Genomic DNA, 16,957 nt, shown 5'->3' on the forward strand with positions numbered 1-16,957 from the left:
CATGATAGGAGAAATGTCGCTAAGCAACTTTAGCGACATTTCTCCTATCATCAAGCCCCACGCTATGAAGCATAGCGTCAGGAAAAGTAGCGATAACACCTGTTATCGCTACTTTCCTAACACCTGCTTCATGACTGACTTAGCCATGATATCTTATGGAAGGAGGATATCATGGCTAAGTTTGTGAGTCCCTATCAACAAGCTAACGTGAGATTATCGCTGGGTTTCCAGCGATAATCTCACGTTAGCCAGTTAGCGTGAGGATTTTTATCGCTATTGAGATAAGCGTTGCTAATAGCACGCTATCTCAGCGATAAAAATCCACGCTAGCCGGCGATAATTATCCTAGCGCTAAGTGCGCTTTGCGATAATTATCGCCGGTTGTTGTTGATATGCCCCATAGTGACTTTCTTTTCGCATGGTATTACGCTTTACTACTATTTTGTGTAAGCAAAATTTTCAGGCATAATCAGGTGGGAAAAAGGGTAAAAACCGATAAAAAGTATCATCTGTACTAAATCTGTGACTGTAAAACCGGACAAAAACAGGGCTTCTCGCAATTTTACAACTATATCAATATTCTCAATTATGCAGTCAATCTTTTTGGAGAAGAGACAACTCTCGACAGAGATCTAGGATCAAACCAAAATTAAAAAGTTAGGGACAGATAAAGAACAGTAAACTTTGGGTGATCACAATACCACAATAGAGGCAGAGGCAACTGAGTCTCCAAGCTCTATACCTCCCCACCCTGCCCTAATCTTCCATCATCCTATGGAACACAAGAGGAGTTCTCTTGAGGCGCTCAATTCACTGGAATAGGTCCTACATTCAACTTGGAAGGAGCGGCAAGCGTGGAGGTCATGACTCAAATCAATTTGAGCACACCCTGGTATGGGTTCTGAGACATCAGAAAAAGCTATATCATTTGACTATAGAGGTGACTTGAAATATAAAGGGAGGAGTAACTGATAAACCACATATAAAGCTAATGATATCATCATTTAGAAAAGAAATGACAGACCAGGTAGGTTATCATAGGTTAAATTCATTTAAAATCGAAACATATATATTTATTGAACAATACCATCAAATAGAAGGAAAGAAAATACCCAGTGCAGTGAGTGATCACACAGTGATAATGTCTAAACTGTATTCCCCAATAGTGTATAAAGTGTAGAACAAAAGACGGCATTAGACTAAAGTGCACGGTATATGGAGAACATGTTCTTACATTCATATACACTATATCACATTTCTTTTTGTCTTAATAGCTACATTTGTTGTTTGGGGTCGACCCACTCATTTTGCAGGTAATCATCTGGATGGTTACAATCAAGCAGGAGCACAAAGTCTTACAAGTAAGCTTGAAAGGATTAAAGCTTTGGGGAGCCTGGGTCAATAGTTCCCAAAAGCAACAGAAAATTAATTTATGTCCCGAATTAAGGGATGTTCCAGTCAATGGATCCCCGGGGCAGCATACTGGCAGATGGGTGTATAAGCCAAGAGTTAGTTTAATGATTTGGCTGAGAGTGTAAACATCCAAATCAAACGGGGGCACACCCAATATTCCTCGCATCTAGGTTAATTGAGGACATAAAGGTACACAATGTTCCTTTGGACTAATTCTTATATAATCAAGTTTCAAGGGAGCATTAATGAGTGCAAACAAATAATCCCAATGTTAATAAATGAAAAAGAATGATGTGATAGTCAATTAAGCAAACACAAGGAGATGATGGACGGAGCGCTGACATTTTTCAGACACTCACCCCCAGTCAAAGATCTGGGTTAAATCCATCATCGTTCTTTAGCTCACTTCCCCACCGTAGTTCAGACCCAGCTATATGCAGTGCTCGGTCCATCATCTCATTGTGTTTGCTTTGGTCGCCCTAAGTTGGCAGGGTATGCCCAGATGTGGGTCCCTTGCTCACTTTGCCACTGGATTCAAACTAGCCTGGCTGATGAGGGGTGTTACCCCGAGACCGGTCCCAGGATGCTTGTTTCCGGTACAGGGAAGACAAGGCATGGCAGTTTGGACTATACTGTTCCCATGACGAACAGGGTCAAGACTGATTTGCATATGGCTGGGTCTGAACTGGGGTGGCGAAATGATCTAAAGAATGATGATAGATTAAACCCAGATCTGTCACTGGGGGTGAGTGTCTGAAAAGTTTCAGCGCTATGTCCATCATCTCCTCTTGTTTGCTTTGTTTGCCCTAAGTTGGCAGGGTATGCCCAGACATGGGTCCCTTGCTCACTTTACCACTGGATTCAAGCTAGCTTGGCTGATGAGGGGTGTTACCCAGAAACTGGTCCCAGGATGCTTGTTTCCAGTCCAGGGAAGGCCTGGCATGGCAGTTCAGGCAAGCTAGCTTGGCTGATGAGGGGTGTTACCCAGAAACTGGTCCCAGGATGCTTGTTTCCAGTCCAGGGAAGGCCTGGCATGGCAGTTCGGGCTGGACTGTTCACATGAGGCACAGGGTCAAGGCTGATTTGCATATGGCTGGGTCTGAACTGGGGTGGCGAAGTGAGCTAAAGAATGATGATGGATTAAACCCAGCTATTCGACAGGGGGTGAGTACCTGAAAAGTTTCAGCGCTCCGTCCATTATCTCCTCTTGTTTGCTTTGTTTGCCCTAAGTTGGCAGGGAATGCCCAGACGTGGGTCCCTTGCTCACTTTACCACTGGATTCAAGCTAGCCTGGCTGATGATGGGTGTTACCCAGAATCTGGTCCCAGGATGCTTGTTTCCAGTCCAGGAAAGACCTGTCATGGCAGTTCGGGCTGGACTGTTCACATGAGGCACAGGGTCAAGACTGATTTACATATGGCTGGGTCTGAACTGGGGTGGCGAAGTGAGAAGTGAGCTAAAGAACGATAATGGATTAAACCCAGATCTGTGACGAGGGGTGAGTGTCTGAAAAGTTTCAGCACTCTGTCCATCATCTCCTCTTGTTTGCTTTGGTTGCCCCAAGTTGGCAGGGTATGCCCAGACGTGGGTCCCTTACTCACTTTACCACTGGATCCAAGCTAGCCTGGCTGATGAGGGGTGTCACCCCGAAATCGGTCCCAGGATGCTTGTTTCCAGTCCAGGGAAGACTTGGCTTGGCAGTTTAGGCTGGACTGTTCACATGAGGCACAGGGTCAAGACTGATTTGCATATGGCTGGGTCTGAACTGGGGTGGTGAAGTGAGCTAAATAATGATGATGGATTAAACCCAAATCTGTGACTGGGGGTGAGTGTCTGAAAAGTTTCAGCGCTCCGTCCATCATCTCCTCTTGTTTGCTTTGTGATTGTCAGTTAAACATGTCATGTATTACGGACACTATACATAATTGACATAAATGTTCAACATTGATTTTCAACAAAGATCCTCTCCTTGATGACATAGTGCAAGTGCAAAGGTGAAGCATTGTGAAAGTGCGCAAACACAGTTTATAAACAAGATCCACTAGTCACAAAGACAGATGAATCCAGGCCCTGACCAACATCAATTTAGGGATGAAATGTCTACATAAAATGGGAGACCCAGTGGTAATTTGTTGACATTTCGACCTCCTAATTTACTTGAAAAGGGTCTTCCTCAGAACAGGATACAGGAACCAACCTCAGTGTTCAATACAAATATTCAACATTGGTTCATCGTTCATGCATGACAATATTTCTTTGAAATACCTGGTTTTGAGTGAATATGTTATTCAGGCTCACTGGCGTGTCTGTCGACACGAGGTACACTGTAGGCCTTACTACCTGTAACCTGTCCATAAGAAGAAAGCTTTTAAGAAAACCTGAGGGTCAAAACATCAATAAATTACCATTGGGTCACTTATTCAGTGTGGTGGTTGGTGTATATCTGTTGCAGTGGCATGTAGTTCATCATTTTGACACATTTCTAAAATGAAGTTAGCCAGCCTGATTAACACAAGCTGATGAGACTTCATTTTAGTGAAAAGTTAAAATCAAGAAATACCTTATTCATAAAAAATATAATGTTTTCATGGAAAAGGTAAATGATTATTTTGAAGGACAGCATGACATAGAGGTAAGAAGGGAAAAGGATGTGGGTATACAGGATATGCAAAGGAAGATAATAAGAAGACATGCATAAAATACCAGGAGTAAAGCTGGAGAGGGAGTAAGGGGTTGTAAGAAAGGGAATAACTCAAGAGTGGGATTAAGGGGTATTAAAAACAAACCGGAATAAAGTGGTAGGGGGAGGACCTGTTGTGAAAAAACAGGAGTAAAGCATGAGGAAGATTGAGAAGTTTGTTCCAAAAGAGACTAAAGTAGGAGTGGGAATAAGGGGTTTTGAAAAAAATTGGAGTGATGCAGCGTGGGAGTATCACGACAGGAGGCATGAAAGCCATGGAAGAGGGCCTTTTAAGAAAGAAACAGGGTGTTGGGTAGCGGGGGAGATAAAAGCCCAAAACAGACTGAATAAAGGAATTTTTCATCAAGCAAGGCTTTCACCAGGTTTATTTCTTCAACTCAGTAAAAAACATTCTCGAGAAAAAAAATTGTCAATGTTGGTTCAATAAAAACAATTTCGTCAGAGACACTTAATAAAAACTGGTCTTCGGTCCAAAGAACACATAACATGACGACAGTGAAATGAAAATTTGGCAGAATTCCCACACCCATGTGTTATGCATGTCCTAGAACTGCCACGCGGCTACAAGAAATGTGCCCGCAAACGTCTAAATCTTTGTCTGCAGCTGACTTACTTATTCTAATTTCTTTTAACATTATCCCAGTATTCTAGTATGATAACCCTTTCAGGATCTAGAGAACTGTAAACATGTTTACTTATCTTTCAATCTCTCAAGCCAGAATTTTATGGTGATGATGAAATACCAGCGTTATGACTACTCCCTCAATATCATTCTCTACATTTTTAATTCCTCCCTTTAGCACCCTCATGAAATGAAGACAAACTGAATGCTCAAAATACCTTAGAATCCACGGTATGGAGCAGTTTCTCCAACATCTTCTGCCAGTCCTCGTGCAAGGACATCTTCTTGATCAGGTCTTCCAAAATGGCATTAAGCTCGGCCACAGCCACCTCCATCTGGGCATGGCTCACCTTGCCATCCACAGACTTCTTGTCAGCTTTCTTTCAAAAATAAATAACAGGAAGAAGGAATTGAAAAATTAAAAGAGTCAGCATAGATGACGAACAAAAGATGCTCAGTGTAACAAAGATCCATGAGTTTAACTTAAACAGTCATAATTTAGGTTGGATATTTGGTCTAGCACATACAATTGTCGCAAGTGGCTTACAGAGCACCTTTCATGAGGTCAGGTAAAGGTTGGATCGAAAGCTTTGCAGTTTGGTTAACTATAGCCCTAATCAAAGCTTACAATTAAGCCAGGTAAACTGTATTTAACAACAAATAATACAAAATAACAAATTACTACACGCTGTAAAGAGTCTTTACTCTGATTGGCTGCTGGTTGGTCAATATCATCAACCAGTAGTTAAGGCACTGGTTTCCCGACCAGATACCCTGCTCCACCATACTCGTATTGAGGGTCAAAGTAGTGGCACCGAGCAGCTGCCTGGACTACCATTCTTGAAAGGCATGTGTGAAGACTCTTGTTATATATCTACTAGAGGATCCGAACCTTCAGGGTGACATAAAAGTTGCAGGATGGTGGGATGTTTTGGAGGATTCTAGTTGGTGACAGGCTGTTTCTGAATTAGGAGTGACACAGTGTGCTTTCTGCACACTGAAAAGGCAGGGAAGAAGAAAAAGTTGCAAAGGGGCCACTGTTTCAGGTGCGGGTCTCTCAGGCATAGGTTAGTTCTAAAACATTTCCTACACAAGAGAAACTGTGCAGTATTTGTGGAGTTGTGGGTCCCTTTGCAAAAGTGTGTTGTGCAGTAGGGAGTAAAGCTAAGGTCAATATGGTCAGTGAGAGGGATATGCCCTAGTTGGAAGTGTGGAGAATTTGTTTTTACCATAGCCATGCGGAAGACGTTGAGGAACGAGAAGCAATTCAAGCATCCCATTGCACAGACTGTTGCTGGTGGGATTGTGCTTGGCTTATTAATGGACTCAGAAGCTTTTATTGTGATAATTTCCGAAAGGATGTTTGAGCGAGTGTAGCAGCCCAGATAGCTGGAAGAACTGGCTGTGAGTCTTGTGGTGTTTTCTGGGACTCAGAATAGATTTGATGGCGTATTTGGAGGTCTGAATGCAAATTAGGGGCAAAAGTATATTAGGTAATGTGCACGTGGTTTACAAGGGACAAAACATATTTGGATAGCTCCTCCAGGGACTTTTATCCATGGAATTAAACCTGGCAAGATGATACGGCAATAGCAGAGCATGAAGAGTGCCTATGGAACACCAACTTGATGATGGTCAAGGAAGATCCGAGTGGATGGAGGTGTTCTTTTCAAGGCATGAATAAGCATGTTGTGATAAGTTGGAAGAGTTATTTGGAATTTAGGACATTATTAATAATGGAGGATGTTCAACCGATCAAGCATTAACTTAGAAATGTGCCGCACAGCATAGTGGAAGAACTGCCTGATGTGAGAGTTAGGTTGTGGGCAGAAGATGTGAATGCGCTTACAACGTCATCCCTATACATTTTGTATCATGCAGTAGGAACAAATAGTTGCGTATTTGCATTGAACTACAAAGATTTAATCGTGCGATATAGATGGATTCCCTTCACACCATGGATGGCATGATGGCAATGGTTAGAGAGAGACGAAATATTTCACTAGGTTGAACTCAAGATCATATCACCACCAACGCGTTTTTAGCTGAAGAATCAAGTCTTTTCACATCCTTAATCACCTCAGATGGAGCATGACAATTCAAAAGAATGCCACTTTGACTGGAACCAGCAAGCAACTGCTGGGTTTCAGCATACTATGCACGGAATACTTGAAGGGACAATTGGCATATAGTAGCACATAGTGATTCAAGATGAGTTTTTGGTGTGTGTGAGAACAAGGAAGGAAAATAGGGGCATATTTACCCTGTTCCCATCATGCACTGGGACAGGTACAGACTAATTTGCATGTAGCCAGGTTCTGAGCTGGGATGGTGCAGTGAGCTAAAAAACGGTGATGGATTAAAACCATGATCTCTTGACTTGGTAAGAGTATTCTGCATCATTCAGAAACTCTGTCCATCACCACCCCCCTTTTTCCCAAATCGATTTTATCCACACTCAGTGTGGGAGGGTATGCTCAGACGTGAGTCCCTTGCTCATTGCACAATCAGGATTCAGGCAAGCCGGGCCGACGAAGGCTGTGATGCCAGAAACCGGTCCCCGGAAGCTTGTTTCCTTCCCAGTACAAGAATTGGCTTGGTAGTTTGGTTTGCCCTGTTCCCATCATGCACTGGGACAGGTACAGACTAATTTGCATGTAGCCAGGTTCTGAGCTGGGATGGTGCAGTGAGCTAAAAAACGGTGATGGATTAAAACCATGATCTCTTGACTTGGTAAGAGTATTCTGCATCATTCAGAAACTCTGTCCATCACCACCCCCCTTTTTCCCAGAGCCATATTTACAAGGCAACGCAAAACCACCCCGTGTGGCTTTTCATGACCTTGTAAATATGGCCCCCTTTTACATATTACTCAGCGTGAAAGGGGCTTTCCATGGGTGTTGCTGTGGGTGTTCCCACGCAACACCCATGGATTCTGATGCATTTCCAGATTTACAAAGTTTTGTAAACCTGGGAATGGGTCTGATTCTAACGCCTCCCCAGGGGAGGCGTAAGAGTGGCGCAACAAGGACAAATACCTTTATTTCTCCTCTTTTTTCCTCTTTCTATGTGTGCTCATAGAAGGAGGAAAACACGATCAATGATTGTTTTTGTGCAGGAAGGTGTCCCTTCCTGCACAAAAACAATCATCGCTGCTATGCAGGCACCCTTGCGCCATGGCAGTGCATTGGCACTAGGCAGCCTACTGTGCACCAGCGCAGAAGAAAGCACAGGGATGTGTCGTATTGTTGTAAGTACGATGTATTCCTGCAGCTCGGCGCAGCAAGATGGCTTGCAGCGCTGCACTGTGTCATTATCTTGTAAATGCGGCCCATAGTGAGTGACTGACTGGCTGATGATTGGGGCATTGGGAAGGAAATGCTTTTTTTAAATAAAGACAAATGTGAATTCGGCAGGTCTTGAGTATCTAGGACAAGAACATCAGCAGTGTTGGTTGAAAGCTGTCAAGGAAGCACCCTTATCCATCAGTAGAGACCAAGTGACATCTCTGCTGGGACTTTGTGAATACAGTTCTTTATTTGTGTCTAAGTTGTCCCAATCGCGGAACCTCTTACTCATGAGTTCAAATCTGAAGCCAAATTTGGATGGGGTGAGGAGCAGATCTTTGTCATTTTAAAAACACGTAAAGGATTTGCCGGTGGCACCTGTTTTTACAAATACTTCTACCTAGGTTGCCCGTATGCCTTACTGTAGATACCACTGAGAACGACTTAGGGGTGGTTAACACTCCGAGTACAATAGAGAGGAAAGCACTGTGGCACTTGTGTCATGCGGTCTTAGACCATACTCAGAAATACTGTAAGAAATGGTCACAAGAATGTGGCACTTTAAAAACTCATAATGCATGTGTGGGGTTCCAATTTTACTTTCAGAACAGGTGTATATATATTTCCTTCCAAATGTTGCAGTGAAATTATCAATAAAGTCATAGAAGGTGTCATGAGTGATGTAATATGTGTGGTAACTAGCAGTGCATGGTGAAGGTGCAAGTTATATTTACTTGAGATAGCTATAACTGGCGAACTTCAGTGGTTTTGTACGTTTAAAAAGTTACATTGTCACTGAAATCTCACCTAACCATAACATTGCTTCAACCTTTGTTTTTTCAGTACATTTTTTGGGTTTTCATTTTACATAAAATAATATTTTATTACTGTACGTAAAACCAACCTCATACCGTGCATGGTGCTAATGGGCTGGACTCAGGGCTTGCCTGCAGCCCACATTAAGCAGCGCACAGCTGAAGGATATAGCATGATGTGGGGTTGGCTGCAGGGCCTGGTCTGTGGCTAAGCCTTGTGACCAACCCCCCCAGGCAGCTAACCCCAAGCCGCACATGGCCTTTGGCGGTGCAGGATGTGCTGTTGGCCGCAGGGCCTGCGGCATGCCTTGCACCCAACCCATTAGCAAAGCCCCCATTCCCGAGCCACTTTGAGCCCCAGGGACCTCCATCCCTAGGGGCCTTTTTTAATTAAGTGGAACGGGGCCCATTTTTTTTTAAAAAACAAACTTTATTAAGATTTTTCATGAGAAGGAGCAGTCAGTTACAGACTGCAGTAATCACATTAAGTATATGTATGGCAAAGGAGACAACTCAGGTGCTTTGTGCAAACCTGTGCATAATGTAGCATAGTCGTCGATACATTCCGAAAATGTCGCAAGACAGCTAGGAAGGTCACCCATCATGTACATTGTTATGTGCTACATTCCCATCCTTCAAGATACTGTACCCAAGGGGAGCGGTGCCCGCCCAACAATCCCACAACTCCCAATCCCACCCTAAACCCACCCACCGTACCAACCATGCCACAAAAATTCAGAAGTGGAACGGGGCCCATGGCCCACATCCTGAGCCAATCGTGGTCCTGGGGATGCCATCCTCCAGAGCCAAAAGATATATGTACAGGGGATGCAAGGCACCCCTCACCGAACCACAAGGGTTCCCAGGGAACCCATCCACTGGAGCATTTAAGGGGGGGGGCACACCGCTCCCCCTCACCGAGACAATAATGGACCCCATCCCAAGGGCCTATTACTTAAATATAGGGAAGGGGATCACATGGCCTCCTTCCTGAGTCAAAAGTGGGCCCAGGGAGCAGCTGTTTTTAGGTCTCGCTGAGACAGCGAAAGCTGTCTCTTTGAGACATGTTGTAAGTTGGTTTTTAGGTCTCGCCTGAGACAGCGCTTTAGCGCTGCTCTGGCGAGACTTATAGTAAGCGAGTTTTGGAAGTGCAAACAGTGGCTTTTCAGGCCTCCAAATACAGTGCATGTGCGTCGGCCGGGCGCGCGCACCATTTGGAGGCCTGAAAGCACTTGTTTCCTTTCACTTTCACGGCCCACACGGCCGCTTTGATGTGATCGCGATTAGTTTCACACACACACATCTTATCTGCCCCATCCCTTTTGCTTCTTCTGTCTCACCCTAGTACCCCTATCTGTTTTTTCTCCCGTCTCCCCCACCCCACTTCTTTATGTTTAAGCACTTCAATAGTGCTTCCTACTTTGGTTATGTTCCTATTACAAATGCAACTGACTGTATTCTATGTTGCTTTCCTCAACCCCCCATACCCTCCTTCTCAATTGCGGCGGTTGGTTTCGCTTTGCACTTGTTCTTTTTTATTTGCTTTCCTAAATCACGCGCTTCTAGTCAATTTGAAACCGAAAGGGATACTGCTTTTGGAATTCCCCAAATATCTGGCCTCCAGCCCTGATCACGTGATCACCAGAAGCGAACTGTTCTCTCATTTAGTTGCCCGTTAGACGTGCAGCTTGAGCCACGACAAACTGTTTGCATCTGTCATACAGGACGAGGTAAAAAACAGGAATGTGAGATACTGCAAGTAACTGCATGGAGAATGTCTTGCAGGCTCCCAACCCTGGTTTGCCTTTTCGCAGAGCTGTGAATCAACATGTCTGAAATGTATAAACTTAGCTGTAGCGGCCCCTGAAAAACAGGCAGCCCCATTCTTGTTTGTTTTCTGAAACCATGCACGCAAGACTAACTTCCTTTAAGAATGTGTTATCTAAAAGCTCGTGCTCATTCTCTAATCATCAGTGAGTTAAAAGAACATGTTTTTTTCATCTCTAAATTCGCTGGAACTGATAGCACTTTACCGCAGCTCTGCGTTATTACAGTGTCTAGTGACAAGTGAATTGTAAGGTTTGTACTTTCTGAGCCGTGTTCTCTGTGGAAGACGCGTTGTGCATTGAGCTTTTCATAATGCTTTACGAGGAGCGGTTTCACTCGCGCTGGGAAGGAACAGTGGCTTGTGGGGTCTGTTGAATATACATGCAGCTCAGAGAAGACAGATGTATTCAGTGAAACGAGTCAACATGTGCCTGGCGTACTAGATTGCCTCCTGTTTTAAGTACCTATGATTGAGAGGAAGAGGGTGTGGAGTAACGGCCAGAGCTGACGTCTTTAGAGCTGCGGGACAAGGTTTGAGATACGGCTCAACAGGAGTTCCTACTTTCTGTCCCTCTGTATCTCTGTCTATCCTTGTCTCGTGACTTTTTTATCTTCCTATCTTTCATTTTTCTCTTGCTCTCTCTGTCTGTCTCTATCGTTATCTCTCTCCCCCCCCCCCTTATCTGGATTTCCTAATTTCTGTCCCTGATTTTCTTTCTATCTACCTCTCTCTCTCCCCCATTTATTTCCCTCTCTTCCAGGCATCCAGTTCTGGGTGTTCTTAATGTCCTGGACAAACTAAGAATGTTCGGTAATAACTGCTCACACCGCTCCTCCCGGTCCCTAAGGTTTGCTCTGCTAGCCGGGGAAAAATACGTTTGACTGCAGTCTTAGAAACATAGTTTAGGATACGTAATGGATTTCATTGGTCCTGGGAGCGAGGCATGCAGGGCACTTGAACTATTATTATTGTTTTCCATTGCACAGATGCTGCTCTGAAGTTTTTATTTTTGCGTATATCTATGGAAAAAGAAACTGTTTAGCCTGGGATGTGTATGTAAGCATTTGTGTTAACTTGAATTTTGGTAAATAAATTTAGAGAAGCAATTCCTTGGTCAGTCACTGGTCACTTTAGGTACTCCTCATTGACTCGATTACGTTTTAACTACTTAATATTTCGAACGCTTTTTATGTTAATGGGGCTACATTTGATTGGCTTATCAGGGGAAGGAAATGTGAATGTCATGAGAATTTGGGCTTATTTGGTTATTTTGATTGTCCCAGTTATACACAGGTTAGGTTGCCTCATGATCTTCGTCATTAAGGATATATCAAAAGAAAGTAGAATGCCACTTCCTGAGTCCACTCGTTGCATAGTCGATTGCCCCAAATCCCTTCCAAGCAGGTTTCCGAAAATCAATCAGCACAGTTGATCAAGTCTTTCGCTTTGTTCAACTTCATTGGCGGGTGGTGACACTGGGCAAAGGCAGCCTCTACGCAGCTTTTGTGGATCTGAGAGCTGCCTTTGACCTCGTGCCTCGTATTCGGTTGTGGGCAGTTCTGGAAGAGCTTGGTCTCCCTAATGAAATCTTGACTTTGGTTATGCGATTGCATGAGGCCAACTACGCCAGGATCCAATGGGGTGGGCCAGGTCAGGTTACCCCTGAGTTCCCGGTCGAGCGTGGTGTGCGCCAAGGTTGCACTATGGCACCCACGCTCTTCTCATTATATATTAATGGAATAGTTGATCTCATGCTTTCTGCAAACATAGACGCCCCAAGGTTGGCTGGAGTTCCCATTCCTATACTAATGTTTGCGGACGACACGCTTATCGTGTCCAAAACATTAAGTGGCCTGCAAAAAGCCCTGTGCTTGTTTGACAACTTCTGCCTTGACTACGGTCTGGAGGTTAACGTGACAAAAACAAAATTCATGGCCTTTAACCCCCACGTGAGTTCTCGAAGAAAAAAGGTATTTATGAATGGGCAGCCCCTGGAGGCGGTAACTAACTTCACGTACCTTGGTATCCAGATATCAAATGATAACAAATGGCGTAAACACATTGAATTGGCCACCCTGCGTTTCAAACAACTGACCGGTGCTCTAAGTAGGGAATTTAGTAAGTCATTTACAAAACCAATAAGCCCAGTACTGCAAGTGTATGAAGCCAAGGCTTTAAGTTCTGTGCTATATGGGGCGGAGCTTTGGGGTTTTAACCAGTTATCCCTTTTATCTAGTGTTGAAAACAAATTTTTTCGGAGTATAACTGGTCTCCCCCAGAGTACTCCACTGATTCCACTTAGACACGATTTAGGCAGGAGGTCTATTTTGGACATTGCAAAGCTTCGGCCGGTTTTATACTGGCGGAGACTCTGGACTACTCCCGAGCTCTCCCATTACGCCAATGGTCTCATGGACATTATAAAAACTGATGTTTTCCATAAAATTGTATGGTTAAAGAGTTTACATGAGACACTAAAAGGAATGGGTATGGAGGTGCTATGGCATGACCCGTTGACTGCCCGGTTTCCATCAAAGAACTCCCTCAAAAAGGCATACTGGGATAGGGTAGATCTCCAGGTATTGAATAGAGCCTCAGGGATGTCTGCTAACTTTCTAGAAGCCAAAATTGTCCCTGCTCTAGAGTCATATTGGGACCTGGTTACTAATACGGGGGACAGAAAACTTTATTTCCAGTTTAGAGCTGGGTCTCTACCCCTTAGATCCCTGACAGGGAGATGGGATAGGAAATTGGAGGAATCGTGCCCTGTATGTGGGGCTAAATCAGAAACAATTGCTCATTTCCTGTTTGTTTGCCCGACACTTATTACTCCAAGACGTGTCTGGCTTTCCCCTTTGTGTAAGGCACTTGGTACCAGGAGCAGTGCTGTGGCACTTCGAATCTTGCGCACTAGTTCTCTAATAATTATTTCAGTGGCCCTAGCTAAATATCTGGGTTGGGCATGGTCCTTACGAAGAAAAGCAATTAGTAATTCCCCAGATGCTCTGCTAGAGAACACGGAAGATGGGCTATTAATGTGTGTTCAGCCTGGTCCTTTAGTCTAGTGATCCAGGACGTGTACTGATAGTGTGTTTTTTTCCTTTATAATATTTTAAGATCTATTCATCAGCACATTACTTATTTAATGTTCCTCTTAATACTTTTTAATGTATTTATATCTGTTTGGTACCATTGTGGGCACAACAATTGTGCTATTGTTTTTATGTTTGTGTCTTTTATGATTCATTTTAAATCGAATAAAGACTGATGATGCTTTTTCAAAATGCTTTTCACTTCCTGAGTCCACTCGTTGCATAGTCGATTGCCCCAAATCCCAGAAATACAGTAAACGTTTGCTTATGGGCCTCTTTCCCCTCCTGCAAAATGCACTGCTTAGTTATAAACGTTTGTATAACTGTGTTTTGGATGTTCGAAAGTAGGATTTGTATTTTTTATCAATGTTTTTATTGGCATTTTCATATTACAAATGACAGATTGTGTTGAGATACAAGTGATTTGACTTTATTTCGTACATAATACATCATTGGATATTGCTATCCTCGCATTAAGTAGACCTGCATCCTGTCTTTATTCAGGTCTTGCGCCAAACAAATCTGATGTAGAACTGGGATGCGAAACTGGGATAACTGGGTTAGCGCACCATTTGGCAGCCTGCGTGTACATTTCGCGGGCGCTTTGATATTCTCAGTGAGCCGCGCGGCCACTGAGAACATCAAAGCGCCCGCGAAAGTGCAAACATTTGCCACCCCCTCCCTTATCCCACTTCCTGCTTGTTTCACAATGTTTTTTTTCTCTTCTCAGTATTTTCTTTGGTTCTCTCTGTAGCGCTCTCTTCTTAGCTCTTAGTCTGCCTCTCCCTGTCTCTTTCTCCCTGCCTGGCTCTGTCTTTGTTTTGCTTTTTCTCTTTGTCTGTCTCCCATTCTCTCCCTAACTTTCTATCATCTTTCTCTAGCCATCTGTCACTCTCTCGCTCTCTTCTTGTCTCTCCACCTTTCTTTCTCTGCCACTTCCTGTCTGTCTTCTCTCTCCCTCTCTCTGTATCTCTGTCTATCCTTGTCTCATGACTTTTTTTTATCTTCCTATCTTTCATTTTTCTCTTGCTCTCTCTGTCTGTCTCTATCGTTATCTCTCTCCCCCCCCTTATCTGGATTTCCTAATTTCTGTCCCTGATTTTCTTTCTATCTACCTCTCTCTCTCCCCCATTTATTTCCCTCTCTTCCAGGCATCCAGTTCTGGGTGTTCTTAATGTCTTGGACAAACTAAGAATGTTCGGTAATAAGTATTATTTTTGGGGTGCACGTGTAGTGAAAAACTTCTGACACAAACTGATGTCAGTGACATGGGCAGTAACTGCAGAGCGTTCAGTGCTTATTTTGTGTGCCTTTCACACTGGAAAGCTTTGCTTGTGAACAGTCACCCGGTTTTGATGTTTGTGTTGCATGCTTCTCAAGCATTCTGCTGGATCTGCAGGACAGGAGTGTTTTTCGGGGTGCCACTGTTTGCTCTCTGCTTGTTGTAGATACCAGCCGATGTGTGGCATTGGCCACTAAATAACATTAATTCACAACTCTGCACCATCGTATAACGCGTCTGTCCTTCATGTACCAGACTGCTCACATTGGGTCTGAGGCCTTCTCCTTGCACTTGTATTAAATATCATTTTCTATGGGCTTCTAGAGAATGGTTGTCACTGGCTGAAGTTCTTTCCTTACTGACTCTCGGTGGACATTGCAACCGGCACACTGCTGCACGCCACACACTGTTGCACACTGCTGCATTACTCACTGCTGCATGCTGCACGACACTGCTGCACGCAGCACACCGCTGCACGCCGCTGCACGCACACTGCTGCACGCCGCACACTGCTGCACGCAGCACACTGCTGCACGCCGCACACTGCTGCACGCAGCTGCACGTCACAGTGCTGCATGCCTCACACTGCTACACGAAACACTGCTGCACGCCGCACACTGCTGCACGCCGCACACTGCTGCACGCCGCACACTGCTGCATGCCGCACACTGCTGCATGCCGCACACTGCTGCATGCCGCACACTGCTGCACGCCGCACACTGCTGCACGCCCCACACTGCTGCACTCCACACACTGCTTTTATGCGAGTTTATGCTACTGACATTGTAAATGACAATGCCTTTTATTTGTTTTAAAACCAAAACATAAATAAAAGGCATTGTAATTTTACAATGCCAATAGCTCAAACTCTTATAAATGCGAGACCTATTGCATTGCAAATGCTTGTTGAAAGTGCTTCCCCTGGCATAGAGCTACAGTGCACGAGGCGTGCATGCGCAAAGCAGCCATATGGCTTTACGTCGCTCTCCCTCGTAGCCCCTCTCCGCCCCCTTCCCTGCTTCTATTTCACACCAGTTTATCAGAACTCGCGCTTCTCTCCCCCACTCCCCCACCATCGCGTTGTTTATGCCTAATTAGCCTGGCCTGGTTTCCTTTCTCAAGTGTCGGAAAATTCACAGCAAAGCACACTTAATCAGACCTTTATTCACAAAACATACGTAGATCTATTACATTATTTTAACCCCATTACAAAAGCAACGTGCAAGGTATTTTCTAAATATTTGTAGCGTATTTTGACAATTTTGTTTGCTAATATTTAACGCTACTAATTTTGGTTGTGTGTAGTTGCAAACATGTGGCTACAGTTGTTCTGTTCGACACGTATCTCCTGCCGATAATTAACGGAATGTTTTATTCTTTTGTTTGTTGCGTGTGATTTTGTGGCCGGGGTTTTTAGTAGGCGGCTGCTTTCTAAATACAATTTTGGGTGTTAGCCTGCCTAAGAAACAAAATAGAAACTGTATTATTGGGGAGGGCACGTTTAAATGCAAAAAATGAGAAATTCAGCACTTGCGGTTAACTAAATTTCAAAAGCAACTTCTTTCTGAATGTACGTGTACTTAGCCAGCTGCAGTTCCTTGTTTTTGTGGGTTTAGCTACAGCCGCTATTACAGTGCTGGTTACAGCTGCTTTTATACAGCTTAATTTGTGACAGGATACGTGCCGGGGCTCTTCTTAGGCAGCAGATTTTAAAGGGATTTTTTTGTGTTAGCCTGCCTAAGAAACAGCCTAGAAACTGTACAATTCTGGAGGGCATGTTCCTTAAAGGCAAAAAAATGAGACACTCAGCACTTGTGTTTATTTTACTTTAACCTCTTCAGTGCCCATGACGAGATAGTCTTGTCATGGAGCACGGTCGCGCTGTGCCCATGACGAGACTATCTCGTCATGAACCCC

General features: G+C 44.1%; 1 protein-coding gene across 1 annotated transcript in view; it reads right to left on the minus strand.

Annotated features, from left to right (window-relative positions):
- Positions 1 to 16,957, minus strand: part of LOC146790058 (uncharacterized protein C16orf96-like) — a 346,006-nt gene that overhangs the window by 137,977 nt on the left and 191,072 nt on the right. The window contains exon 10 of the mRNA XM_085628406.1: positions 4,955 to 5,116. Within this exon, the coding sequence (XP_085484532.1) occupies positions 4,955 to 5,116 (162 nt within the window). The remainder of the gene's footprint in view (positions 1 to 4,954; positions 5,117 to 16,957) is intronic.

Source organism: Triturus cristatus, chromosome 10 (assembly GCF_964204655.1).
Source record: "Triturus cristatus chromosome 10, aTriCri1.1, whole genome shotgun sequence".
Classification (NCBI taxonomy): Eukaryota; Metazoa; Chordata; class Amphibia; order Caudata; family Salamandridae; genus Triturus; species Triturus cristatus.